Source organism: Haemorhous mexicanus, chromosome 31, assembly GCF_027477595.1.
Source record: "Haemorhous mexicanus isolate bHaeMex1 chromosome 31, bHaeMex1.pri, whole genome shotgun sequence".
Lineage (NCBI taxonomy): Eukaryota > Metazoa > Chordata > Aves > Passeriformes > Fringillidae > Haemorhous > Haemorhous mexicanus.
The window spans coordinates 2,343,554-2,370,438 of record NC_082371.1 but is presented as its reverse complement, the minus strand read 5'-3'; the positions used below and the strand labels follow the sequence as shown (position 1 = coordinate 2,370,438).

The 26,885-nt window shown below is 60.0% G+C and overlaps 4 protein-coding genes and 1 long non-coding RNA gene across 9 annotated transcripts in view; 4 read left to right on the top strand and 1 right to left on the bottom strand.

Annotated features, from left to right (window-relative positions):
- LOC132340386 (B-cell receptor CD22-like) overlaps positions 1 to 1,503 on the top strand; it is a 31,887-nt gene extending 30,384 nt beyond the window's left edge. The window contains exons 6-8 of the mRNA XM_059871384.1: positions 936 to 957; positions 1,048 to 1,127; positions 1,213 to 1,503. Coding sequence (XP_059727367.1) covers positions 936 to 957; positions 1,048 to 1,127; positions 1,213 to 1,322 — 212 coding nt within the window. The 3' untranslated portion in view covers positions 1,323 to 1,503. The remainder of the gene's footprint in view (positions 1 to 935; positions 958 to 1,047; positions 1,128 to 1,212) is intronic.
- A 3,042-nt stretch (positions 1,504 to 4,545) lies between these two features.
- LOC132340385 (Fc receptor-like protein 2) lies at positions 4,546 to 8,409 on the top strand. 2 transcript variants are annotated; one of them, XM_059871382.1, is made up of 10 exons: positions 4,546 to 4,641; positions 5,280 to 5,300; positions 5,389 to 5,619; positions 5,858 to 6,112; positions 6,614 to 6,883; positions 6,973 to 7,275; positions 7,366 to 7,449; positions 7,841 to 7,862; positions 7,953 to 8,032; positions 8,118 to 8,409. In XM_059871382.1, exons 1-10 carry the CDS (start codon positions 4,593 to 4,595, stop codon positions 8,225 to 8,227), a joined length of 1,425 nt encoding a protein of 474 aa, XP_059727365.1. In that variant the 5' UTR covers positions 4,546 to 4,592; the 3' UTR covers positions 8,228 to 8,409. The 2 variants fall into 2 exon arrangements, with proteins under 2 accessions (XP_059727365.1, XP_059727366.1); XM_059871383.1 differs by lacking the exons at positions 5,280 to 5,300; positions 5,389 to 5,619.
- A 2,429-nt stretch (positions 8,410 to 10,838) lies between these two features.
- LOC132340390 (Fc receptor-like protein 4) lies at positions 10,839 to 25,014 on the top strand. 3 transcript variants are annotated; one of them, XM_059871394.1, is made up of 9 exons: positions 10,839 to 11,047; positions 21,921 to 21,941; positions 22,030 to 22,260; positions 22,479 to 22,742; positions 23,245 to 23,514; positions 23,604 to 23,906; positions 23,990 to 24,073; positions 24,403 to 24,424; positions 24,512 to 25,014. In XM_059871394.1, exons 1-9 carry the CDS (start codon positions 10,999 to 11,001, stop codon positions 24,627 to 24,629), a joined length of 1,362 nt encoding a protein of 453 aa, XP_059727377.1. In that variant the 5' UTR covers positions 10,839 to 10,998; the 3' UTR covers positions 24,630 to 25,014. The 3 variants fall into 3 exon arrangements, with proteins under 3 accessions (XP_059727377.1, XP_059727376.1, XP_059727378.1); XM_059871393.1 differs by lacking the exon at positions 10,839 to 11,047 and adding an exon at positions 21,370 to 21,497; XM_059871395.1 differs by lacking the exons at positions 10,839 to 11,047; positions 21,921 to 21,941 and adding an exon at positions 21,370 to 21,497.
- LOC132340383 (Fc receptor-like A) lies at positions 11,248 to 14,961 on the top strand. Of its 2 annotated transcripts, XM_059871375.1 has the most exons (8): positions 11,248 to 12,033; positions 12,274 to 12,531; positions 12,668 to 12,931; positions 13,032 to 13,310; positions 13,550 to 13,852; positions 13,936 to 14,019; positions 14,350 to 14,371; positions 14,459 to 14,961. In XM_059871375.1, the coding sequence occupies exons 1-8, from the start codon at positions 11,730 to 11,732 to the stop codon at positions 14,574 to 14,576; spliced, it is 1,632 nt and encodes a 543-aa protein (XP_059727358.1). In that variant the 5' UTR covers positions 11,248 to 11,729; the 3' UTR covers positions 14,577 to 14,961. The 2 variants fall into 2 exon arrangements, with proteins under 2 accessions (XP_059727358.1, XP_059727361.1); XM_059871378.1 differs by lacking the exon at positions 13,032 to 13,310.
- Positions 18,938 to 19,290, bottom strand: LOC132340401 (uncharacterized). Its single transcript, XR_009489849.1, has 3 exons — positions 19,268 to 19,290; positions 19,098 to 19,177; positions 18,938 to 19,012 (listed from the first exon to the last, which is right to left on the bottom strand). It is a non-coding gene; the product is annotated as an uncharacterized LOC132340401 (long non-coding RNA).
- Positions 25,015 to 26,885: the final 1,871 nt, after the last annotated feature.

Below are 26,885 nucleotides of genomic sequence, written 5' to 3'. Positions count from 1 at the left end.
TTCACCCCTCTGTGGTGTGACCCCACACATGACATCCCACCCCCACACCCATCCCCCCCATCCCTGTCCCCCCACACCAGCTGCCAGACCCTCCCTGTGCCCTCAGCCCTGTCTCTGTCCCCACAGTGCCCGTGGCCAATGCCACCATCACCCCCGGTCCCCTGGCACACCAGGTGCGCCCAGGTGACAACGTGACGCTGCACTGCTCGGTGCAGGTGGGCTCAGCCCCTGTCACCTTCACCTGGCTGCACAATGGGCAGGAGGTGGCCCGGGGTCCCCTCCTGGAGTTCAGGGACATCGACGTGGGACATTCGGGCACCTACCAGTGCGTGGCCACCAACCAGCTGGGACAGGACGGGCACCGCGTGTTCCGGGCACTTAGCCCTGAGCTGCAACTGACAGTGAAAGCATGGGGACACAGGGACACAGGTGGGGTCACATGTGGTCCCCGGGGTGTTCAGGACCCCCGGGATGATGGGTGACCCCGTTGTGTCCCCCTCTGTCTCTTGCAGTGGCCGCAGGGGTCAGTGGGGCCCTTTTGTTCCTGCTCCTGCTCGTGGGTGTCATTCTGGCTTGGCACCGGTGGCACCGCCTGGGTGGGTGACAAAGGGGGGGATGGGGTTTCCCAGGGAGCGGTAGAGGTTCCCAGAACTGTGACCTTGTTTGGGGATCCAGTAGGGTTTGGGGAGACACATGGGGTCTTGCACCAATGTTGGGGGTTCTTTCAGTGGCCCTGAGGTTGATTGGGGTTCTCGGTCACTGCTGGGCTTTGGGTTCTTTGTTGTGGGCACTGGGGATTTTCCTGAATTCTGGGGGGCTCCTGATATATTTGGGGGTCCTGTGAGGAATTTGTGGGTCCCGTGGGGGTTCAGGAATCCTGAGAGGGTTCAGGGCCCTGGGACCCCACAGTCACCCTTCCCCACTTTCCCCTGCAGCGTCCAGGAAGAATCAGGAAAGGTGAGTGGGGGGTTCAAACCACCCTCTCCCCTTTTACCCCAACCCCCAACACCTCCCATTCCCTCCTCCACATCCCCTTTATTCCCTCAGGGACCCCCCGGATCCCCCGGACCCCCCAGAGGAGGGGCAGGTGCTGTACACCCACGTCGTGGTCACCAAGAGGGCAGGGGGTGAGTACGGGAGGGACACTCACAGAGGGACACGTCACCCACGAGTGCCACCCCACCCAGAACCCACAGCCCGTGTCTCCCGCAGTGTCCCCCCGTGCCACCACCCTCCAGGATCCACAGGTGACCTACGCGGAGCTGCAGGGACACCAGGGGCTACCGCGGGAACCTGGTGACATCTATGGGAATGTGCTGTGACACTGGGGGGAACTGGGGGGCACTGGGGGTCCCCAACCATGGGCACAACTCTTGTCTGTGCTGCCACCAAAAACTGCCCCTCTCCCTCCCCGTGGGGGCACAAAGATCCCAAAGGGCTGAGAGAAGAACAATTTCCTGAAACAGCAACAAGAGAGAATAAAACCAACAGCAACAGCAACAAGGTTCAGAGTCCAGATTGTCACACCTGGAACAATTTCCAGGGAAAGCCACCAAAAAGGAACAAACCACAGACATTTCCCCCAGCACGTTTCCTCCACCAGAGGAACCTGGCAGGGCTGTGCACCTTCCATGCTCTGATGGCAAAGCGAGATTCACGAGGCTCTGGATTCTCTTCTCCCCTGTCCCAAACCCTTCCTCCGCCCTGTTCCCAACACCAGGATGTCACAAAGGCCCTGTGGGGTTTCTGGACCCTCCCCCTTTGCCAGGGCAGTCGGGATCAGGCCATGGCACAGGGTGGGGTGTCTGAGACAGGAAAAGTTTGATGTCTGGAGACATTTTGGAGCAGCTGTGTGTGTCAGGGGTGGGTCAGGCCTTGCTTTTGGTGAGACAGGGCCCCGTCTGTCCATCAGTCTGTCAGCCATGGCACACTGGGGACAGTGTGACACTCTGCCAATGCCAGCTCCTGAGTGGCCGGGTGACCAGAAGTGCCACCTGGGGAGAGGGCCCTTAGTGACCGAACTGGCTTAAAACGCAGAGAGTGAGGTCTCCAATTCCCTGACCCTGTCTGCTCTTGGGGTGTCTGTCCCATCCATGCTGGAATCCAGGAATTGGCAACTCATTTAAAGGAGAAATATCTGCCAGGGAATGTGGGAACATTCCTGGAATGGAAAGAAGACCCGTGTGGAAGGACGTGTTTAATTTCAAAAATGATGGGGCGTCCAGGCCAATGTGCAGGAAAAGGAATAACAGATCTTTATTGGGAAATTTATACACCAGAACAGAACCAACAACACAAACACAGAACTTTCCCTCCCGCTCAGCGCTGTTGGTTTTTGTTGCAGTGATAACCGCGGCCAGCAGGGGGCGCTGCAGGGAGCACTCCCGGCCAGCAGGGGGCGCTGCAGGGAGCACTCCCGGCCAGCAGGGGGCGCTGCAGGGAGCACTCCCGGCCAGCAGGGGGCGCCCCGCTCGAGCTCCATCCCCTCAGGGGCCATGGCGGCCTCGCACGGGAGGCAGGAGGGGAAATCGCTCCTTTGGCCAACTCACGGGCACCAATCGGTCCCGGCACCCCCACCGGCAGCGGGCAGAGGCCGCCAAGGCAGCAGGTTGGATCCCAGTGCCCACTGGCAGCGTAGCAGTGTCCCGGGGCCTGGTACATGCCTTGCCCAACACCCGCGGCCGCTCTCCATGATCCCGGATGGAAGGAAGGCAGCGCCTGACCCCAGGCAGCTCTCGGGTCCACAGCAGCACCTCTGGTGGCTTTACAGCACAATTCCTGCAAAGCCTCAGCCTTTCCCTCAGGTGAGGAGGGCAGGGATGGAGCAGCTTTGGGGACACCTGGAATCCACACAGGGTCACTCCTCACAGCCCCACCATGGCCACTGTCAGAGCCCCTGCTCAGTATTTCTGCATTGTTCCCTCTTATCTGATGGCCCCAGGCTGAGTCAAAACATTCTTTCTGGATGGTTCCAAAGGGCTGCAGGTTTTGTTCAAGAAGGAGGGCCCCAGGTTAGGCTGTTGAGCACATTGTTGTGGGATTTGCAGTAGTTTGTGGTTTCTCTCAGTCCCTTACCAAGAGGAACAAATGATCAATTGCTGCATTTCCGGACTGGTTCCCTCACAGCTGCCCCTGCAGTGGGGGTTTCCAGCCAGCCCTGCTCTGAAAACCATCAAAGGCCCTCCCAGAGCCACTGCTTGGGCTCCCTTTGGGGTTTTGTGCTTCTTGCAGGGCTGAGCAAACCACAGGCAGGCCTTTTTCCCCCACACAATTCTCACCTCTGCAGCAGCTCTAAAGCTGCCACAATCAAAGCCAAGGGGGCAGGGGGGACCCTGAGGTGCTGGGTGCCACCTGGGGCTGGGCAGAGCAGGGCTGGGCAATGGCCATCCCTGTGCAGTGGGGCTGGGCCAGGGCTGGGCCCCACCCTTGGACTGACAGGGGTCCCCAGGATGTGCCACCCCTGGGAAAGGTAGCCAGCCAGATATGTGCAGGCACATTTAAAGAACTGCCACCCCCTGCGACAGGACCCCCCATGCCAGGATGTGTCACCCCATGGAACAGGATCCATCCTGGACAGGACCCCCCGGATGTGCCCCCCAGGACAGAACTGCCCCCCTTTCCCATCTGACTCTCAGCACAAATGGTCTCTTCCTTCTTCTCCAGGAAAGTGAAAGTGTTGAGGGGGCACAGCCCAACACCTCCATCTCCCAGCCTCCCCACTCTTCCCTGCACCCCCTACTCCCCATTTTTCCCCTCACCCGGGATCCCCCAACCCCTTCCCTGCTCAGATGTTCCTCAGGATTGCTGAGCCAGGAGCTGGGGGTGAGGGGACATGGCACAAAAGTGAGGAAAGTAAGGAAACATGAGAAATAAAGTGACAAATAAGTCCAGGGCAGGGGAGGGCACAGAAGCAGAGCTCCCCAGGACCCCCAGGTGATGCCTGGCCAGGAAACGAGCACCCCAGGGGGGCTGTGCTGGGCCCTGGGTCACCCAAAATCTGAGGCACCCTGGGAAGGAGCTGAGACCCCTGTGCCCACCCAGCCACTGCCCATCCCTGGCACCCCTATTCCCCTTGCACCACAACCATGGGACCCCCATGGCCTTGGTCTCTCCTCCCTGGGACCCCCATCCCAGGACTGCCATTGCCATCACCACCATTGCCTTGATCCCATCCCATGGGCTGCTCCTTCCCCCACAACCCCTCTTCCCGAGGGTCCCCTTTTTCCCTCTGCTCCCTAAACACTGGCACCCACATGCCATGACCCCAAATCCCTGGGGACCATGTTCCCATGGAAGCCCCATCCCTGAATCCCCCCAGGCATGGAGACCTCAATTCACCTGGACCCCCATTCTCCTGGATACCCATCCTTGGTTCTCCATGTCCCCTGAGCCCCCCACTCCTGGCAACCCCATGTCCCACCTTCTCCCCAGACTCTCCCATCATGTCCCCAGCCTGTGCCCAACTTGTGGCCACCCTGCCCCCACCAAGGGCCAGCTTCACTTGGGGACGGATGTGACCTCGCTTCCTTCCCCTTCATCTGAAGGGCCACCAGTGAGGGGACAGCCAGAGCAGCGAGTGACAGCCAGTGCACATGGCTGGGGACAGCGGGATGGCCGGGAAGGTGGCACTGCTCCTGTGGGGTGAGTGCCCTGGGCACGGGCCTGGCACCCTGGGGATGGGGTACAGGGGGGCTGTGGGGTCCCCTGAGGTCTCGAAGGCCAACAGTGCCAGACCATGTAACCCATAGTGGAGCTTGGTGGGACTGGGGATGTGTGGTGGCTTTGGGGACAGGAAGAGGGGGCAAGAATGTGGGGATGGGGATGTGGGGACAGGAATGTGGGGAGTGGCTCAGGTAGCTCTGGGGACAGGTACAAGGGAACTGGGATGGAGGGACAAAAGGGGACAAGAACGGTGAGGATGTGGCCATGGGGATGGGATCATGAGCTGGTGGTGGTGACCTGGGCCAGCATGTGCTGTGTCCGTGGAGTCCTTGACCTGGCGGTGTCCACAGTGTCCCCATGTTGTGCCTCAGCCCACGGTGGCCTCAGTGTCCCTGTTCCCAAGGTGTCTGTGCCACAGAGATGTGGTGCACGGGTGGCTGTGACACAGACATGTCCCCCTGCCTCGCCAAATCATTTGGGGACCACCCAGACGCACTTTCCCTCAAGAACTGCTCTCCCCACGGGGACAGTTTGGGGACAACACCCACACCCCGTGCCACTGTGCTGCTGTCCCCACGGTGCCACCCCCACCCAGCCCTGTCCCTTTTCCCTTCCAGCACAGACCCTCGGCCTCGCTGGTGAGTCCTCGGGGGATGCCATGGCCCCACCCCGCTGTCCCCAGCCCAGCGCTGGCCCTGCCAGGCTGGTGTCCCCTGTCACCCGCAGGTGCCCAGACCACCCAGCTCCTCGTGGAGCCCCCCTGGAGGCCGGCGGTGGAGTGGGACCGAGTGACACTGACCTGCCAGGGCTTGGGGACCGCTGGTGACACCACCTGGTACAAGGACGGGCAGCGCTGGGGGCAGAAGGGAGGTGACCACTTCACTGTCACCGAGAGTGGCACCTACACGTGTGACAGACCCGAAACTGGTCTCAGCTCCCCGGTGACAGTCTCAAATGGTGAGGGGGGTTTGGGTGTCCCCAGCCTGGCACCCGTGGGGACCCTGAGGGCTCTGGGTGGGCTCCACTCCATGGGTCACCTCGTGTGTGACCAGAGCCTGTCCCCTGCTCTGGGGACATCCCAGAGCATCCCAGAGCAGGGAGACATCTCTCCCACAATGGGTGGCCTCTGGTGCCTCCTGGTGCCACCATGACCCTCCTGATAGCCCTGGTGTGACAGGACCCCTCTGTCCCCCAGAGCTGGTGGTGCTGCAGGTGCCAGCACGGGCACTGCTGGAGGGGGACACAGTGACACTGCGCTGCCGGAGCTGGCAGAACAAACAGCTCACAGACGTGTACTTCTACCGTGAAGAGAAGCAGCTGAAGGGTCCCCGTGATGGGACCGAGCTGTCCCTGTCCCCCCTGCAGCTGCACCACAGCGGCCGCTACCGCTGCAAGGCCTGGGTGTTGTCACAATGGAGCAAGTCGGAGCTAGTGACAGTGACAGTGCACAGTGAGTGCAAGGATGGGGACAGGGAAGCCCGACATCCTCCGAGGGTTTCCCCACCACTGCCTGAATCCTTCATCCCTCCCTTTACTCCTCCCTGGATCACTCAGAATTTCCCAAGTCCCTCTTGCTTTCCCCCATGACTGCCCAGTTCCCCCTGCAGATCCCTCATCCCTCCCTTTGTCCTCCCCATCCCTCCCTGGATTCCCCACCCCTTCCAAGGTCCCTCCTCCACCCTCTGGTCTCCCTTCCTTCCCTGGGTCCTCCCGCCCATCTCTAAACCCCAAATCATTCCCTGAGTCTCCTCAGCCTCTCGTCTGGTTCCCCATCCCTGCCTGGGTCTCTCCCCCTTTCCATGGGGTCTCACCATTGTCCCCAGGTCCCACCATGCCTCCCAGGGTCCCCTCCTGCTCACTGGGATCCTCTCTGCTCCCTCCAATCCCCCTCTTTCCCCTCCCGTGTCTCCCACCCCTCCTGTGTCCCCAATCCCTCCTGTGTCCCACCCAGGGTTCCCACTCTCGGATGTGTCCCTGTCAGCGCAGCCTCCTGGGGAACAGGTGGCACTTGGGGACAGCTTGGTGCTGAGCTGTGAGGCGGCCACGGGGACAGGTTCCCTGTCCTTCTCCTGGCACCGGGAGGGCTCGGGGGCACTGCTGGGCACCGGCCCCCGCCTGGAACTGCAGCACGTTGGGGACAATGACAGCGGCCAGTACCGGTGTCGGGTCAGAGACGGGGACAGCGTGGCCGAGAGTGACCTCCTGAATGTCACTGTCCTGGGTGAGTGGGACCCTGGGTTTGGGGGTGACCCCACTAATGGCATCGCCATCCCACCTTGCCCAGTGCCAGCCCTGTCTGTGTCCCCACAGTGCCCGTGGCCAATGCCACCATCACCCTCAGTCCCCTGGCACACCAGGTGCACGCAGGTGACCCCGTGACCCTGCACTGCTCGGTGCAGGTGGGCTCAGCTCCTGTCACCTTCACCTGGCTGCACAATGGGCAGGAGGTGGCCCGGGGTCCCCTCCTGGAGCTCAGGGACATCGATGTGGGACATTCGGACACCTACCAGTGCTTGGCCACCAACCAGCTGGGACAGGACGGGCACCGCGTGTTCCGGGCACTCAGCCCTGAGCTGGTCCTGGCTGTGACACTGCAGGGGAACTGCAACAAAGGTGGCATCAAACAGGGTCACCAGGGTGTGCCAGACCCCAGACCCCCAGGGTGATGGGTGACCCCAATGTGTCCCCCTCTGTTTCTTGCAGTGGCTGCAGGGGTCGGTGGGGCCCTTTTGTTCCTGTTCCTTGTCATGGGTGTCATTGTGGCCTGGCACCGGTGGCACCACCTGGGTGGGTGACAAAGGGGGGGACAGGGGCCCAGGGAGCTGTATAGGCTGGAGAGCCTCTGCAGAGGCTGTAGAGTTGGGGAGCCATAGGCAGGCACTCACAGCCCCTGAACTGTGACCTTGGCTGGGGGTCCTGTAAGGTTTGGGGAGGTGCTGGGGGGTCCTGCAGGAGTGCTAGGGGCTCTTTCAGGGACCCAGGGGTGTATGTGGAGTCTCTGTCCCTGCTGGGCTTTGGGTTCTTGGTCGGGGGCACTGGGAATGTTCCTGAATTCTGGGGGGCTCCCGATATAGTTGGGGGTCCTGTAGAAAATGAGAGTCCCGTGGGGGTTCAGAAATCCTAAAAGGGGTCAGGGACCTGGGACCCCACAGTCACCCCTCCCCTCTTTCCTCTACAGCTGCCAGGAAGAACCAGGAAAGGTGAGTGGGGGGCTCAAACCACCCTCTCCCCTTTTACCCAAACCCCCAAGACCTCCCATTCCCTCCCCCACATCCCCTTTATTCCCTCAGGGTCCCCCCGGATCCCCAGGACCCCCCAGAGGAGGGGCAGGTGCTGTACACCCATGTTGTGGTCACCAAGAGGGCAGGGGGTGAGTATGGAGGGGACACTCACAGAGGGACACGTCACCCACGAGTGTCACCCTACCCAGATCCCACAGCCTGTGTCTCTCGCAGTGTCCCCCCGTGCCACCACCCTCCAGGATCCCCAGGTGACCTACGCGGAGCTGAGGGGACACCAGGGGCGACGGCGGGAACCTGGTGACATCTACGGGAATGTGCTGTGACACTGGGGGGATCTGGGGTGCACTAGGGGTCCCCACCCATGGGCACCCACTCGTGTCTGTGCTGCCACCAAAAACTGCCCCTCTCCCTCCCTGTGGGGGCACAAAGATCCCAAAGGACTGAGAGAAGAACAATTTCCTGAAACAGCAACGAGAGAGAATAAAACCAACAGCAACAGCAACAAGGTTCAGAGTCCAAATTGTCACAGAAGGAACGATTTCCAGGGAAAGCCACCAACAGGGAACAAACCTGAGACATTTCCCCCAGCACGTTTCTTCCACCAGAGGAACCTGGCTGCGCCTTGGACCTTCCTTGCCTTGATGGCCAAAGTGGCCTTCAGGAGGCTCGGGATTCCCTTGTCCCCTGTCCCAAACCCCTCCTCTGCCCTGTTCCCCACACCAGGATGTCACAAAGGCCCTGTGGGCGTTCTGGACCCTCCCCCTTTGCCAGGGCAGTCGGGATCAGGCAATGGCACAGGGTGGGGTGTCAGAGACAGGAAAAGTTTGATGTCAGGAGACATTTTGGAACAGCTGTGTGTGGCAGGGGTGGGTCAGGCCTTGCTTTTGGTGAGACAGGGCCCCATCTGTCCATCAGTCTGTCAGTCATGGCACACAGGGACAGTGTGACACTCTGCCAATGCCAGCTCCTGAGTGGCCGGGTGACCAGAAGTGCCAGCTGGGGAGAGGGCCCTTAGTGACCGAACTGGCTTAAAAGGCAGAACATGAGGTGGTCAAGTCCCTGACCATGTCTGCTCTTGGGGTATCTGTCCCATCCATGCTGGAACCCTGAAGCTGACAACTCATTTAAATAATAAATATCTGCCAAGGAAAATGGGAACATTCCTGGAATGAAAACAAGACCCATGTGGAAGGGCGTGTTTAATTTCAAAAATGAAGGGGCTGCCAGGCCAATGTGCAAGAAAAGGAATACCAGCTCTTTACTGGGAAATTTATAAACCAGAACAGAACCAACAACACAAACCCAGAACTTTCCCTCCCGCTCAGCGCTGTTGGTTTTTGTGGCAGTGATAACCGTGGCCAGCAGGGGGCGCTGCAGGGAGCACTCCCGGCCAGCAGGGGGCGCTGCAGGGAGCACTCCCGGCCAGCAGGGGGCGCTGCAGGGAGCACTCCCGGCCAGCAGGGGGCGCCCCGCTCGAGCTCCATCCCCTCTGGGGCCATGGCGGCCTCGCACAGGAGGCAGGAGGGGAAATCGCTCCTTTGGCCAACTCACGGGCACCAATCGGTCCCGGCACCACCACCGGCAGCGGGCAGAAGCCGCCAAGGCAGCAGGTTGGATCCCAGTGCCCACTGGCAGCGTAGCAGTGTCCCGGGGCCTGGTACATGCCTTGCCCAACACCCGCGGCCGCTCTCCATGATCCCAGATGGAAGGAAGGCAGCGCCTGACCCCAGGCAGGTCTCGGGCCCACAGCAGCACCTCTGGTGGCTTTACAGCACAATTCCTGCAAAGCCTCAGCCTTTCACTCAGGTGAGGAGGGCAGGGATGGAGCAGCTTTGGGGACACCTGGTATCCACACAGGGTCACTCCCCACAGCCCCACCATGGCCGCCGGCAGAGCCCCTGCTCGATATTTCTGCATGGTTCCCTCTTATCTGATGGCACCAACCAGAGTCAAAACATTCTTTCTGGAATGTTCCCAATGCCTGCAGGTTTTGTTCAAGAAGGAATGTCCCAGGTCAGGCTGTTGAGCAGAGTGTTGTAGGATTTGCAGTAGTCTGTGGTTCTCTCAGTCCCTCAGCAAGAGGAACAAATGATCAATTGCTGCATTTCCGGACTGGTTCCTTCACAGCTGCCCCTGCAGTGGGGGTTTCCAGCCAGCCCTGCTCTGAAAACCATCAAGGCCCTCCCAGAGCCGCTGCTTGGGCTCCCTTTGGGGTTTGTGCTTCTTGCAGGGCTGAGCAAACCACAGGCCGGCCTTTTTCCCCCACAGAATTCTCACCTCTGCAGCAGCTCCACACACCCAGAGCACATTGGAATCTGCCCAGGAAGTCCCACAGCCTTCCAGCACCTTGTGGGGGCTGTGCTGGGCCCTGGTTCACCCCAAAATCTGAGGCACCCAAGGAAAGATCTGAGACCCACAGGCCCACCCAGGCACTGCCCACCCCTGGCACCCTCATTCAACCAGAAATCAAACCATGGGAGCCCCATTCCTCAGGTACCACCTTGCCTGGGACCCCCATCCCAGTTCTGACACTCCCCAGGATCTCCATGGCCCAGCACCCCATTCCCAAGGAACCCTCTCCTGCTCATTCCATCCCCTGCAATCTCCCTTCTCTGAGAACCTTGATTGTCCCAGGACCCCTATTCGCATGGGACCCCCTTTTCCCCAGCATCCCCATCCCATGGCCCCAAATCTCTGGAACCCTCGTTCCCCTGGGACTCCCATCCCTGAGTCCCCCAGCCCTGGGCACCCCGATTCCCATGGCCCCCCCACGTTCCCAGTGACTCCCCCTCCTCAGAACCCCGATTCCCCAGTGACCCCAGCCCTAAGACCCCCCATTCCCCAAGAATGCCCCATTCCCCTGGACACCTATCCCTGGCTCCCCAAACCCCCTGAGCCCCCACTGAGAAACCCCATGTCCCACCTTGTCCCAACCACGCTCGTCCCCTTCCTGTGCCCAGCTTGTGGCCACCCTGCCCCCACCAGGTGCCACCTACGCACGAGGGCGAGACCTGACCTCGCTTCCTTCCCCTTCATCCGAAGAGCCGCCAGCCAGGGCAGCGGTGGCCACAGCAGCGAGTGACAGCCAGTGCACATGGCTGGGGACACTGGGATGGCCGGGAAGGTGGCACTGCTCCTGTGGGGTGAGTGCCCTGGGCAGGGGCCTGGCACCCTGGGGATGGGGAGGGGAGGTGGCACAGGAGGGCTGTGGGGTCCCCTGAGGTCCCCAATGCCAGCAGTGCCAGTCCGTGTTACCCACAGTGGACCTTGGTGGGACTGGGGATGTGGGGTGGCTTTGGGGACAGGAACATGGGGATGGGGCTGTGGGGACAGGAATGTGGGGAGTGGCACCTTTGGGGTCAGGTAGCTCAGGGCATAGGGACAAGGGAACTGGGATGTAGGGACAGAAGGGGACAAGAACGGTGAGGATGTGGCCATGGGGATGGGATCATGAGCTGGTGGGGGTGACCTGGGCCAGCATGGGCTGTGTCTGTGGTGTCCTCGTGCCTGAGGTGTCCACAGTGTCCCCATGTTGTGCTCCAGCCCACGGTGGCCTCAGTGTCCCTGTTCCCAAGGTATCTGTGCCACAGGGATGTGGTGCATTGGTGGCTGTGACACAGACATGTCCCCCTGCCTCGCCAAATCTTTTTGGGACCACCCAGACACACTTACCCACAAGAACTGCTGTCCCCATGGGGACAGTTTGGGGACAGCCCCACACCCTGTGCCCCCGGTGCTGCTGTCCCTGCAGTGCCACCCCCACCCAGCCCTGTCCCTTCTCCCTTCCAGCACAGACCCTCGGCCTCGCTGGTGAGTCCTCGGGGGATGCCATGGCCCCACCCCGCTGTCCCCAGCCCCGCGCTGGCCCTGCCAGGCTGGTGTCCCCTGTCACCCACAGGTGCCCGGACCACCCAGCTCCTCGTGGAGCCCCCATGGAGGCCGGCGGTGACGTGGGACCAGGTGACACTGACCTGTCAGGGCTTGGGGACCGCCAGTGCTACCACCTGGTACAAGGATGGGCAGCGCTGGGGGCAGAAGGGACGCAACCATGTCACTGTCACCGAGAGTGGCACCTACACGTGTTACAGACCCGGGACCGGGCACAGCCCCTCTGTGACAATCTTAAATGGTGAGGGGGGTTTGGGTGTCCCCAGCCTGGCACCCGCGGGGACCCCGAGGGCTCTGGGTGGGCTCCACTCCATGGGTCACCTCCTGTGTGACCGGAGCCTGTCCCCTGCTCTGGGGACATCCCAGAGCATCCCCTTATGGGGGAACCCCGTCTTGGAATTGGGGACCCCTCATGCTCAGGGTGTGACTCAGTGGGGGGTCCCGGTGCCATCAGCTCTGACAGGACCCCTCTGTTCCACAGACTGGCTGGCGCTGCAGGTGCCGGTGCGGGAGCTGCTGGAGGGGGACACGGTGACACTGCGCTGCCGGGGCTGGCAGAACAACACTGTCACCTCGGTGTCCTTCTACCGCAAGGAGACAAAACTGGAGGGGTCCCGCGATGGCACCGAGCTGTCCCTGCACCCTCTGCAGCTGAGCCACAGCGGCAACTACAGCTGCAAGGGCCTGGTGGGATCCTGGGTGTTGCATGAGTCAGCACCGGTGACAATGACAGTGCACGGTGAGCACCCCAGAGCACCCCAGTGTGGGGAGAGCTCCGTGTTGGAATTGGGTGTCCCTGGTGATTGGGGTGTGACCCGATGGGGGACCCCATGAAAATGGGACCCTCAGTGTGACAGGACCCCCGTGTCCCACAGCCAGGTTAAAGTTGCAGGTGTCGGCGCGGGAGCTGCTGGAGGGGGAAACGGTGACACTGCGCTGCCTGCGCTGGCAGAACAACCCGGTCACCGGAGTGCGATTCTATCATGGGGACAAGGAGGTGGGGAGGCCCCTCAATGGGACCGAGCTGTCCCTGTCCCCTCTGCAGCAGAACCACAGCGGCCGCTACAGCTGCAGGGGCCGGGTGGACTCCGGAGTGTCACTGTGGGCAAAGTCGGCACCAGTGACAGTGACAGTGCACGGTGAGCACCCCCTCGGCTGGAACTCCAATCTCCTGACACCCCCACAGCCACTTCCCAGCAAACTCAGAGTCACAGTCCTCACCTCCCCTCTCCTTCCCAGAGCTCTTCTCGCTGCCGGTGCTGGAGGGTCCCCCCGAGCCCACCCTGGGGTCCCCCCTGACTCTCAGCTGCCTCAGCACCCCCAGCCCCCTGCGGCCCCCAGCCCCCCTCCTGCACGTGTTCTACCGGGACGGGCAGGTGCTGGGGGGCCCGCAGGTGTCCCCGCAGCTGCTGGTGCCCAGCGTGGGGGTCTCCCACTCGGGGAATTACAGCTGCCAGGTGCGCTCCGAGAGGGGGTCTGTGCGGAAGATCAGCGCCCGGCTCCGCGTCACGGTGCGCAGTGAGTGCGGGGATGGGCACGGGGATCGCCCACAGCCTTCCTCCGTCCTCTTCCTGGGGACGACCATGTCCTTCCAGACACCTTTCTTGCGTCCCCCTCCTCTGCCCTGTGTCCCCTCACCCCTCTGTGGTGTGACCCCATCCATGACATCCCCCCCACACCCATCTCCCCCATCACTGTCCCCCCACACCAGAATCCAGCCCCTCCCTGTGCCCTCAGCCCTGTCTCTGTCCCCACAGTGCCCGTGGCCAATGCCACCATCACCCCCGGTCCCCTGGCACACCAGGTGCACCCAGGTGACAACGTGACCCTGCGCTGCCCAGTGCAGGTGGGCTCAGCCCCTGTCACCTTCGCCTGGCTGCACAATGGGCAGGAGGTGGCCCGGGGTCCCCTCCTGGAGCTCAGGGACATCGATGTGGGACATTCGGGCACCTACCAGTGCGTGGCCACCAACCAGCTGGGACAGGATGGGCACCGCGTGTTCCGGGCACTCAGCCCAGAGCTGGAACTGGAGGTGACACCTGGCTCACCCTGGGTCACAGGTGGGGTCACAAGGGGTCACCAGGGAGTGCAGGACACCCAGGCTTTAGGATGACCCCATTGTGTCCCCCTCTGTCTCTTGCAGTGGCCGCAGGGGTCGGTGGGGCCCTTTTGTTCCTGCTCCTGCTCGTGGGTGTCATTGTGGCCTGGCACTGGTGGCACCGTGTGGGTGGGTGACAATGGGGTGACAGGGGTTGTGGAGAGAGGTGGGAAGGCCCCAAGAGGGAGTGGGGCACAGGGCAGCACCCACAGCCCCTGGCTTGGCAGAGGCTGAGCCCCAGTGACCATGGCTCAGTGCCCTGGGGAGGTGTTGGAGGGTCGTGCAGGGATATTGGGGGTTCTATCAGGGGTCTCCCTCCCTGCCAGGCTCTGGGTTCTGGGGGCACTGGGTGTTAGGGGGGCCGGGGGAGGATTGTATGTCCGGTGGTGTTTCAGCATTCCCAAGGGTGGATGGGGGCCCCTGGGTCTCCAAAGTCACCCCTCCAGTTTTCCTTTGCAGATGCCAGGAAGCACCAGGAAAGGTGAGTGCAGGCTCCAGCCATGATACACCTTTTACCCAAACCCCCAGCACCTCCCATCCCCTTCCACACACCCCCTTATTCCCACAGGGCACCCCCAGAGCCCCTGGCACCCTCCGTGGAGGATCCTCAGGTGACATACATGGAGCTGCAATGGCAACCGTGGGAACCCAGGGACATCTATGACAATCTACACCAGAAGTTGTGATGCTCTGGGAAGCGGGAGGCACTGGGTGACACTGGGGGTGCTCCCTCCATGGCTCCTGTGCTTGCCCATCCTTCCAAGGGAGGTGGGCATGGGTCAGGGGGAGGCTACACAGGGCACCCTCTGCTCCCCATTTCCTCTCCCACTACCCCCAAGGGCTCCCCCATCCCTTTGCTCATACCTGCAGGGGCTCCCCAGCCCCATCCCAGTGCCCAAGTACCCTCAGTGACTGCCCCATTCTCTCCCCACAGTGCTTGCAGTACAGCCAGGGCTTCCCCATTCCCCCTCCCACTACCCCTGTCCCATCCCGCTGTAAAAGGGGGAGTTGGGGAGGATTCCTTCTGAAAGGTTTCTCAGATGAAAATGAAGCACAAACATGGCTATATTATATCTGAGCACTGTTTCTTGATGAAGGAGGGGAAGTGTTCTTACCAAAGGGGGAGAGAAGGGAGTAGAAAGGGAAAAGGACAGAGAGAGAAACAGAAGACAGGGACAGTGTTACCACAAGAGGCCCGGGCGCTCTGTGGGCATCAGCTCGGCAGATGGAGTGTGTGTGCTGCAAGCCACAGCCAGCCCACATGGCCTTTGTGAGTGGCTGGGTGTGATCTCCAAGGATGGCACCTGCGTGTCTCTGGCATCGGCCAGCGATGGCTGCAGGCTGGCTGCTGCGGGCTGGCTGCTGCGGGCTGGTGCTGCAGCACTGCTGGCTCTGGGCTGGCTGCCGTGGGCTGGTGCTGCGGTGGGCAGGTGCAGCAGGCTCGGTGCTGTGGGCAGCAGGGGAAACGTGGCAGAGGCAGCAGGTGGGTGGGTGCAGGCAGCATCCACTCCGTCGGGGAACCAATGAAGGAACGTCCAGGAGGAGCAGGAGTGAGCTGGCTCGGGGAAGCAGCAAAAGCAGGGAAGAACGGGTGTGGACAGGGAAGAAGGACCACAAGGAAGAAAAGGCAAGGGCAGGGAGCATCGGTGATATTTTTGCCTGATGTCCAGGAGGAATGATGCATCTGACTCCATCTTATCACAAGGCTAATTAAGTACTTTATTATACTATATTATATTACCTCTGAACTGAATCTGCCAAGCACTCAACTGCACTCCACTGCACACAATCTCATGACTGTCAGCCATCAGTCCCGACACAAAGACACACCTGGATTCAATTGGTCAGTGAATGAAAACACTCACACCAGAATCCAATCACCAACTCCTTTCAGGTAAACAATCCCCCACAATGCATTCCACTTGTGAACAGCACAGGAGCAGAAAATGAGATAAGAATTGTTTGGATCATTTTATCTTCTCTCACTGCTTCTCCCAGGTTCAGAGAATGTGAATCCCACAGGGGATTAGGGCCAAGCTGACCCTCCGAGCAAGCCCCTCATCCCTCCAAGAAACCCAAAGCAAAATGCTCCTCTTGTGTCACAGTTTGCTGCATTTATTTCCAAAGGCTCCTCCCACAGCCCGATTTCCTGGGCATTTTTTCCCAGACATTTTTCTCTGGCATCTGTCCCACCAGCCAGTGGGGGTCACTCACAGCCCGATCACTGAAGCTTTCTCTCCCCTGATCTTCTGTTGTGTGAAGCCTCACCAGGGACAGGGCTCCCAGCACATGGACAACCCACTGAGTCATTTTCACCTCATGGGTAGCATATGTTGAGACATAAATCCAAATCAGACTTGTTCCTCTTAACCCCCATGTGTTAGTGGCTCTGCAATCCCCCTCCCAGTGCTCCCAGTAAGGTGGCTTACTGTTCCCCATCCCAGTTCCAAGGGGGCACAGGAGCCGGTTTCCTGCTGCTGGGACAAAAATGCAGCTCTTTGGTTAAACTGGCAGAAATGGTGTTGCTTTGTTCAGCTCTGTCAAGGAAGCTGAACAAGGTGGGAACCTCCCTTGGAATGGAAAATACGACCCCCTTCTCTCTGAGATGTTATAACTTTGAAATTATGGGGCTTTTAGGCAAAGCTGTGGGAACAGGAATACCAGTTCTTTACTGGTGTGTATTGTGAGAAACAAGTGAATGGAAGTTGACTTTTGCTGGATATTACGTGAATTGATATTACATGATTGATTCTATTATTGATTAAATATTGTAATGTTAGTGTTGGGACAGTGATGTGTACTGTGGAGTGGGTGATGTGGTTGGGGTGGCCACCCAAGGGTGGGGCCCAGCCATGGCCCAGCCCCACTGCACAGGGATGGCCATTGCCCAGCCCTGCTCTGCCCAGCCCCAGCTGGCAGCCAGCACCTCAGGGTCCCTCCTGTCCCCTTGGCTTTGATTCTGGCAGCTTTAGAGCTGCTGCAGAGGTGAGAATTGTGTGGGGGAAAAAGGCCTGCCTGTGGTTTGCTCAGCCCTTCAAGAAGCACAAACCCCAAAGGGAGCCCAAGCAGCGGCTCTGGGAGGGCCTTTGATGGTTTTCAGAGCAGGGCTGGCTGGAAACCCCCCCTGCAGGGGCAGCTGTGAGGGAACCAGTCCGGAAATGCAGCAATTGATCATTTGTTCCTCTTGGTAAGGGACTGAGAGAAACCACAAACTACTGCAAATCCCAAAAACTCTGCTCAACAGCCTGACCTGGGGCCCTCCTTCTTCAACAAAACCTGCAGCTCTTTGGAACCTTCCAGAAAGAATGTTTTGACTCTGGCTGTGGCCATCAGATAAGAGGGAACCATTGAGAAATATTGAGCAGGGGCTCTGCCGGCGGCCATGGTGGGGCTGTGGGGAGTGACCCTGTGTGGATTCCAGGTGTCCCCAAAGCTGCTCCATCCCTGCCCTCCTCACCTGAGGGAAAGGCTGAGGCTTTGCAGGAATTGTGCTGTAAAGCCACCAGAGGTGCTGCTGTGGACCCGAGAGCTGCCTGGGGTCAGGCGCTGCCTTCCTTCCATCCGGGATCATGGAGAGCGGCTGCGGGTGTTGGACAAGGCATGTACCAGGCCCCGGGACACTGCTACGCTGCCAGTGGGCACTGGGATCCAACCTGCTGCCTTGGCGGCTTCTGCCCGCTGCCGGTGGTGGTGCCGGGACCGATTGGTGCCCGTGAGTTGGCCAAAGGAGCGATTTCCCCTCCTGCCTCCCGTGCGAGGCCGCCATGGCCCCTGAGGGGATGGAGCTCGAGCGGGGCGGCCCCTGCTGGCCGGGAGTGCTCCCTGCAGCGCCCCCTGCTGGCCGGGAGTGCTCCCTGCAGCGCCCCCTGCTGGCCGGGAGTGCTCCCTGCAGCGCCCCCTGCTGGCCGGGAGTGCTCCCTGCAGCGCCCCCTGCTGGCCGGGAGTGCTCCATGCAGCGCCCCCTGCTGGCCGGGAGTGCTCCCTGCAGCGCCCCCTGCTGGCTGTGGTTATCACTGCCACAAAAACCAACAGCGCTGAGCGGGAGGGAAAGTTCTGGGTTTGTGTTGTTTGTTCTGTTCTGGTTTATAAATTTCCCAGTAAAGAGCTGGTATTCCTTTTCCTGCACTTTGGCCTGGCAGCCCCAGCATCTCTGAAATTAAACACGTCCTTCCACATGGGTCTTCTTTCCATTCCAGGAACGTTCCCACTTTCCTTGGCAGATATTTCTCTTTAAATGAGTTGCCAACTCCTGGCTTCCAGCATGGATGGGACAGACCCCCAAGAGCAGACACAGTCAGGGACTTGGCCGCCTCATGTTCTGCCTTTTAAGCCAGTTTGGCCGCCAAGGGCCCTCTCCCCAGCTGGCACTTCTGGTCACCCGGCCACTCAGCAGCTGGCTTTGGCAGAGTGTGACACTGTCCCCAGTGTGCCATGGCTGACAGGCTGATGGACAGGCAGGGGCCCTGTCTCACCAAAAGCAAGGCCTGACCCACCCCTGCCACACACAGCTGCTCCAAAATGTCTCCAGACATCAAACTTTTCCTGTCTCTGACACCCCACCCTGTGCCATGGCCTGATCCCTACTGCCCTGGCAAAGGAGGAGACTCCAGAACCCCCACAGGGCCTTTGTGACATCCTGGTGTGGGGAACAGGGCAGAGGAGGGGTTTGGGACAGGGGAGAAGAGAATCCAGAGCCTCGTGAAGGCACTTTGGCCATCGGAGCAAGGAAGGTCCAGGGTCCTGCCAGGTTTTGGAAATGTCTGAGGTTTGTTCCTTTTTGGTGGCTTTCCCTGGAAATTGTTCCTGGTGTGACAATCTGGACTCTGAACCTTGTTGCTGTTGCTTTTGGTTTTATTCTCTTTCGTTGCTGTTTCAGGAAATTGTTCTTCTCTCAGCCCTTTGGGGTCTTTGTGCCCCCACGAGGAGGGAGAGGAGCAGTTTTTGGTGGCAGCACAGACAGGAGTGGTTGCCCATGGATGGGGACCCCCAGTGCCCGCCAGATCCCCCCAGTGTCACAGCACATTCCCACAGATGTCACCGGGTTCACACGGTCGCCCCTGGTGTCCCTGCAGCTCCGCGTAGGTCACCTGTGGATCCTGGAGGGTGGTGGCACGGGGGGACACTGCGAGAGACACGGGCTGTGGGATCTGGGTGGGGTGACACCGGTGGGTGTCGTGTCCCTCTGTGAGTGTCCCACCCGTACTCACCCCCTGCCCTCTTGGTGACCACGACGTGGGTGTACAGCACCTGCCCCTCCTCTGGGGTGTCCGGGGGATCCAGGGGGACCCTGAGGGAACAAAGGGGATGTGGGGGAGGGAATGGGAGGTGTTGGGGGTTTGGGTAAAAGGGGAGAGGGTGGTTTGAGCCCCCCACTCACCTCTCCTGATTCTTCCTGGCGGCTGCAGAGGAAAGAGGGGAGGGGTGACTGTGGGGTCACAGGTCCCTGACCCCTCTCAGGATTCCTGATCCCCCATAGGACCCTCAATTCCCACAGGATTCCCAAACACCTCTGGTGCCCCCCAGAATTCATGAACATCCCCAGTACCCCCAAACTAGGACCCAAAGCCCAGCTAGGACAGAGAGCCCCCTAACATCCCCGGGAATCCTGAAAGAACCCCAAACATCCCTGCAGGACCCCAGCACATCCCCAAACTCTACTGGATCCCCAAACAAGGTCAGAGTTCTGGTTGCCTCTACAGGTCCCTGGGATCCCCATCCCCCCATTGTCACCTACCCAGGTGGTGCCACCAGTGCCAGGCCACAATGACACCCATGAGGGAAATGGGAGTGCCAGGAGTGGGGAGTGGCTGGGTGGGCACAGGGGTCACAGCTCCTTGCCTGAGTGTGTCACTCAGATTTTGGGGTGACTCCAAGCCCAGCACAGCCCCAACCCTGCAGCACCCCAGGGTTGCCCTGGGGGTCTCTGTGTCTCTGCCCCACACACCCCTGGGTCAGGTCCCCCCATTTCCTGGCTCAGCCATCCCAGACAACACTTGATGCCCAATTGGTTGGGACAAAATTACACATCCATAGAATAAAAGCAAAACTCTTTCCCACACCATTATTTCCCCAAAAAAAGTACAAATTTGGCAAAAATCAAACTGGCAAAGTATAGAATGCTCTGGTTTATAGAATCCATTGTTTTCCCAACAAGTCACTCACAATAAAAACACAAACAAATCACAACAAAAGGAGACTTTTATTCCCTTTAGCAGCCCCTTGTGCATCCCACAGCAGCGTTTGCTTGTGGATGACACAGAGTGTGGAATGTCCCTGAGTGTCCAACAGCTCCATGGGATTGTTCCCTGCCTGCTGGGCAGCAACCCAGCCCCCAAGGAAGCCTTTTCTTGGGCCATCTTTAGGAACTCTCCCCATTTTGCTCATTCCCACCTTGAAACTTGATTGACTTCCCATGGAGGATGGGGAGAAGCTCTGTCCATCCTTGGGACAGTGCACAGGAATCTGTGGAAATGGCCCTGTGTGCCTCAGGTCAGGTTGTTGAACAGTTTGTTGTTGTCTTTGCAGTAGTTCTGTGGTTTCTCTCAGTCCCTTGGGCAAAGGGACAAAATGAGCAATTGCTGCATTTCCAGACTGGTTCCCTCTCAGCTGCTCCTGCAGTGGGACTTTCCAGCCAGCCCTGCTCTGAAAACCATCAAAGGCCCTCCCAGAGCCACTGCTTGGGCTCCCTTTGGGGTTTGTGCTTCTTGCAGGGCTGAGCAAACCACAGGCAGGCCTTTTCCCCCACAGAATTCTCACCTCTGCAGCAGCTCCACACACCCAGAGCACATTGGAATCTGCCCGTAAAGACCCATTGGCTGCTGGCACCTTGTGGGGGCTGTGCTGGGCTCTGGGACACCCCAAAATGTGAGGCACACAGGGATGGAGCTGAGACCCACGGGCCCACCCAGGCACTGCCCACCCCTGGCACTGCCATTCAACCAGAAATCAAACCATGGGAGACCCATTCCTCAGGTGCCACCTTGCCTGGGACTCCCATCCCAGTACCGCCATTCCCCAGGATCTCCATGGCCCAGCACCCCATTCCCAAGGAACCCTCTCCTTTTCATTCCATCCCCTACAAACCTCCTCCCCCCACCATCTTGATCCTCCCAGGACCTCCATTCCCACAGGAGCCCCCATTCCACCAGCATCCCCATCCCATGACCCCCAATCCCTGGAGCCCACGTTCCCCTGGCACTCCCATCCCTAAGTCCCCCCAGCCCTGGGCACCCCCATTCCCAGGGACTCCCCCTCCTCAGCACCCCCATCCCCAGAGACCCCAGCCCTGGGATCCTCCGTTCGTCTGGGACACCCCATTCCACCTTGACACCCATCCCCAGGCGCCCAAACCCCATGAACCCCCCCACTCCTGGGACCCCATGTCGCACCTTGTCCCACCCACTCCCGTTCCCTTCCTGTCCCCAGCTTGTGGCCACCCTGCCCCCACCAGGTGCCACCTACACACAGGACAAGATATGATCTCGCTTCCTTCCCCTTCATCCGAAGAGCCGCCAGCCAGGGGAGCGGTGGCCACAGCAGCGAGTGACAGCCAGTGCACATGGCTGGGGACAGCGGGATGGCCGGGAAGGTGGTGCTGCTCCTGTGGGGTGAGTGCCCCGGGCACGGGCCTGACACCCCGGGGATGGGGAGGGGAGGGGGCACAGGGGGGCTGTGGGGTCCCCTGAGGTTCCCAATGCCAGCAGTGCCAGAGCATGAGGTGACCGGAGCCATGGGGTGGCTTTGGAGACAGGGGAAGGGGGACGATAATAAGGGGACAGAGATTTGGAGAAGCATCATGGGGCTGATGTGAGTGACCTGGGCCAGCACGGGGTGGCCGAGTCTTCCCCAGTTCAGGGGTGTCCACAATGTCCTGGTGTCGTACCTGAGCAAGGGCTAGACAAGGAGTTTCTGTCCACAAGGGGTCCATGTCACACCAGGACAGTTTGAGTACAACCCCCACACCCTGTACCCCGTGTGTCTCTGTCCCCACGGTGCCACCCCCACCCAGCCCTGTCCCTTTTCCCTTCCAGCCCAGACCCTCGGCCTCGCTGGTGAGTCCTCGGCGGATGCCATGGCCCCACTCCTCTGTCCCCAGCCCCGCACTGGCCCTGCCAGGCTGGTGTCCCCTGTCACCCACAGGTGCCCAGACCACCCAGATCCTCCTGGAGCCCCCCTGGAGGCCGCCGGTGCTGTGGGACCAGGTGACACTGACCTGCCAGGGCTCAGGGACCGCCGGTGCCACCACCTGGTACAAGGACGGGCAGCCATTGGGACAGGAGGGACGTGACAGCATCACTGTCACCAAGAAGGGGACATACGAGTGTGACAGACCTGGAACCGGGCGCAGCCCCCCCATGAGAGTCTTAGATGGTGAGGGGACATCTTAAAAGATCTGGGTGGCCCCTGACAGGTCTGGGTGGGCTCCACTCCATGGGTGGCCTCGCACCCCACAAGAGGCGAGAGCCTGTGCCTGCACACTGGGACATCCCAGTGCATCCCAGTGCACCCCAGATGTCTCCAGTGCCATGGGCACGCACCTCGGACCTATCTCGAGCCCCTCAGTGAGATGGGACCCTCCTGTCCCCCAGACAATCTGGTGCTGCAGGTGCCGGCACAGGTGCTGCTGGAGGGGGACACGGTGACACTGCGCTGCCGGGCCTGGCAGAACAACACTGTCACCTCGGTGTCCTTCTACCGCAAGGAGACAAAACTGGAGGGGTCCCGCGATGGCACCGAGCTGTCCCTGCACCCTCTGCAGCTGAGCCACAGTGGCAGCTACAGCTGCGAGGGCCGAGTGAGCAATGTGGTGTCCTGGTGGAGCGTGTCGGAGCTGGTGACAATGACAGTGTGCAGTGAGTGCATGGATGGGGACAGGGAAGCCCGACATCCTCCGAGGGTTTCCCCGCCACTCCTGAATCCTTCATCCCTCCCTTTACTCCTCCCTGGATCACTCAGAATTTCCCAAGTCCCTCTTGCTTTCCCCCATGACTGCCCAGTTCCCCCTGCAGATCCCTCATCCCTCCCTTTGTCCTCCCCATCCCTCCCTGGATTCCCCACCCCTTCCAAGGTCCCTGCTCCACCCTCTGGTCTCCCTTCCTTCCCTGGGTCCTCCCGCCCATCTCTAAACTCCAAATCATTCCCTGAGTCTCCTCAGCCTCTTGTCTGGTTCCCCATCCCTGCCTGGGTCTCTCCCCCTTTCCATGGGGTCTCACCATTGTCCCCATGTCCCACCATGCCTCCCAGGGTCCCCTTCTGCTCACTGGGATCCTCTCTGCTCCCTCCAATCCCCCTCTTTCACCTCCCGTGTCCCCCACTCCTCCTGTGTCCCCAATCCCTCCTGTGTCCCCCCTGCAGGGTTCCCGCCCTCAGGGGTGTCCCTGTCAGCGCAGCCCCCTGGGGGACAGGTGGCACTTGGGGACAGCCTGGTGCTGAGCTGTGAGGTGGCCACGGGCACATGCTCCCTGTCCTTCTCCTGGCACCGGGAGGGCTCAGGGGCACTGCTGGGCACCGGCCCCCGCCTGGAACTGCAGCACGTTGGGGACAATGACAGCGGCCAGTACCGGTGCCGGGTCAGCGACGGGGACAGCGTGGCTGAGAGTGACCCCCTGAAAGTCACCGTCCTGGGTGAGCGGGACCCTGGGGTTGGGGGTGACCCCACTCACGACACCCCCATCCCACCTTCCCAGGTGCCAGCCCTGTCTGTGTCCCCACAGTGCCCGTGGCCAATGCCACCATCACCCCCGGTCCCCTGGCACACCAGGTGCGCCCAGGTGACAACGTCACCCTGCACTGCTCAGTGCAGGTGGGCTCAGCCCCTGTCACCTTCACCTGGCTGCACAACGGGCAGGAGGTGGCCCGGGGTCCCCTCCTGGAGCTCAGGGACATCGATGTGGGACATTCGGGCACCTACCAGTGCGTGGCCACCAACCAGCTGGGACAGGACGGGCACCGCGTGTTCCGGGCACTCAGCCCTGAGCTGGAACTGGATGTGACACCTGGCTCACCCTGGGTCACAGGTGGGGTCACATGGGGTCACCAGGGAGTGCAGGACACCCAGGCTTTAGGATGACCCCATTGTGTCCCCCTCTGTCTCTTGCAGTGGCCGCAGGGGTCGGTGGGGCCCTTTTGTTCCTGCTCCTGCTCGTGGGTGTCATTGTGGCCTGGCACTGGTGGCACCGCCTGGGTGGGTGACAATGGGGTGACAGGGGTCGTGGAGAGAGGTGGGAAGGCCCCCAGAGGGAGGGGGGCACAGGGCAGCACAAACAGCCCGTGGCTTGGCAGAGGCTGAGCCCCAGTGACCATGGCTCAGAGCCCTGGGGAGGTGTTGGAGGGTCATGCAGGGATATTGGGGGTTCTATCAGGGGTCTCCCTCCCTGCAGGCTCTGGGTTCGGGGGGCACTGGGTATTAGGGGGTCCTGGGGAGGATTGTATGTCCGGTGGTGGTTCAGCATTCCCCAGGGTGGATGGGGGCCCCTGGGTCTCCAAAGTCACCCCTCCAGTTTTCCTTTGCAGATGCCAGGAAGCACCAGCAAAGGTGAGTGCAGGCTCCAGCCATGATACACCTTTTACCCAAACCCCCAGCACCTCCCATCCCCTTCCACACACCCCCTTGTTCCCACAGGGCACCCCCAGAGCCCCTGGCACCCTCACTGGAGGATCCTCAGGCGACGTACATGGAGCTGCAATGGCAACCGTGGGAACCCAGGGACATCTATGACAACCTACACCAGAAGTTGTGATGCTCTGGGAAGCGGGAGGCACTGGGTGACACTGGGGGTGCTCCCTCCATGGCTCCTGTGCTTGCCCATCCTTCCAAGGGAGGTGGTCATGGGTCAGGGGGAGGCTACACAGGGCACCCTCTGCTCCCCATTTCCTCTCCCACTACCCCCAAGGGCTCCCCCATCCCTTTGCTCGTACCTGCAGGGCCTCCCCAGCCCCATCCCAGTGCCCAAGTACCCTCAGTGACTGCCCCATTCTCTCCCCACAGTGCTTGCAGTACAGCCAGGGCTTCCCCATTCCCCCTCCCACTACCCCTGTCCCATCCCGCTGTAAAAGGGGGAGTTGGGGAGGATTCCTTCTGAAAGGTTTCTCAGATGAAAATGAAGCACAAACATGGCTATATTATATCTGAGCACTGTTTCTTGATGAAGGAGGGTAAGTGTTCTTACCAAAGGGGGAGAGAAGGGAGTAGAAAGGGAAAAGGACAGAGAGAGAAACAGAAGACAGGGACAGCGTTACCACAAGAAGCCCGGGCGCTCTGTGGGCATCAGCTCGGCAGATGGAGTGTGTGTGCTGCAAGCCACAGCCAGCCCACATGGCCTTTGTGAGTGGCTGGGTGTGATCAGCAAGGATGGCACCTGCGTGTCTCTGGCATCGGCCAGCGATGGCTGCAGGCTGGCTGCTGTGGGCTGGCTGCGGGCTGGTGCTGCAGCACTGCTGGCTCTGGGCTGGCTGCCGTGGGCTGGTGCTGCGGTGGGCAGGTGCAGCAGGCTCGGTGCTGTGGGCAGCAGGGGAAACGGGGCAGAGGCAGCAGGTGGGTTCAGGCAGCATCCGCTCCGTCGGGGAACCAATGAAGGAACGTCCAGGAGGAGCAGCAATGAGCTGGCTCGGGGAAGCAGCAAAAGCAGGGAAGAACGGGTGTGGACAGGGAAGAAGGACCACAGGGAAGAAAAGGCAAGGGCAGGGAGCATCGGTGATATTTTTGCCTGATGTCCAGGAGGAATGATGCATCTGACTCCATCTTATCACAAGGCTAATTAAGTACTTTATTATACTTGTCTTGGTTTGGATAAGACAGGTGCTTGCTAAAGAAGGCAGGAGCTTCCCCTGAAATGGAGAATGCAAACCCTCCGCACCCCTCTAAATTGCTATGAATTTTAAATTAAGGGGCTCTCAGGTAAAAAAATACGGGAGCAGGAAATAACAGCTCTTTAATAGGGAAGGGGGAAAAAAAAACATAAAATGATAAAATAAAAACAATGCAGTACACTAAAATGACAGAGCTGGAACTCAACCTGACACCCTGCCACCCTGTGGCAGCAGTCCAATTGGAAAAGTGGCTGCAGTCCTCCTGAGGTGTCAGGTGTGGTTCTGTTGGAGCAGGGGGTCCTGTAGAAAAAGGGTGATTCTTCCTCCACAGATCCGTGGAAGTAGAAGCAGCTGCTGTTCCTCTGGTGAATCCAGTGGAGAAGCTGTACTGGTGTGTCAGAATCTCCTGATTATATCTGGATAGCAATGCTCGGCTCCTCCCTCTGGGCGGAGCATCTCACAATGGGATGTTACAGTTCTTATCAGCCATGCAGGGACACTCAATAGCCTCTTATCACGGGATGCCCCCTGCTGAGGGAGGAGTGATTGTGATCTCTCAGGGAGAGAGATAAGGGGAAATTGCCCACTTAACACCTAGACAACTGCCATACAGATGGTAATAGAATACATCCTGCATTGCAATCCAGAACAATACTATATTATATTACCTCTGAACTGAATCTGCCAAGCACTCAGCTGCACTCCACTGCACACAATCTCATGACTGTCAGCCATCAGCCCCAACACAAAGACACACCTGGATTCAATTGGTCAGTGAATGAAAACACTCACACCAGAATCCAATCACCAACTCCTTTCAGGTAAACAATCCCCCACAATGCATTCCACTTGTGAACAACACAGGAGCAGAAAATGAGATAAGAATTGTTTTGATCATTTTTGCTTCTCTCACTGCTTCTCCCAGGTTCAGAGAATGTGAATCCCACAGGGGATTAGGGCCAAGCTGACCCTCCGAGCAAGCCCCTCATCCCTCCAAGAAACCCAAACCAAATGCTCCTCTTGTGTCACAGTTTGCTGCATTTATTTCCAAAGGCTCCTCCCACAGCCCGATTTCCTGGGCATTTTTTCCCAGACATTTTTCCCAGGCATCTGTCCCACCAGCCAGTGGGGGTCACTCACAGCCCGATCACTGAAGCTTTCTCTCCCCTGATCTTCTGTTGTGTGAA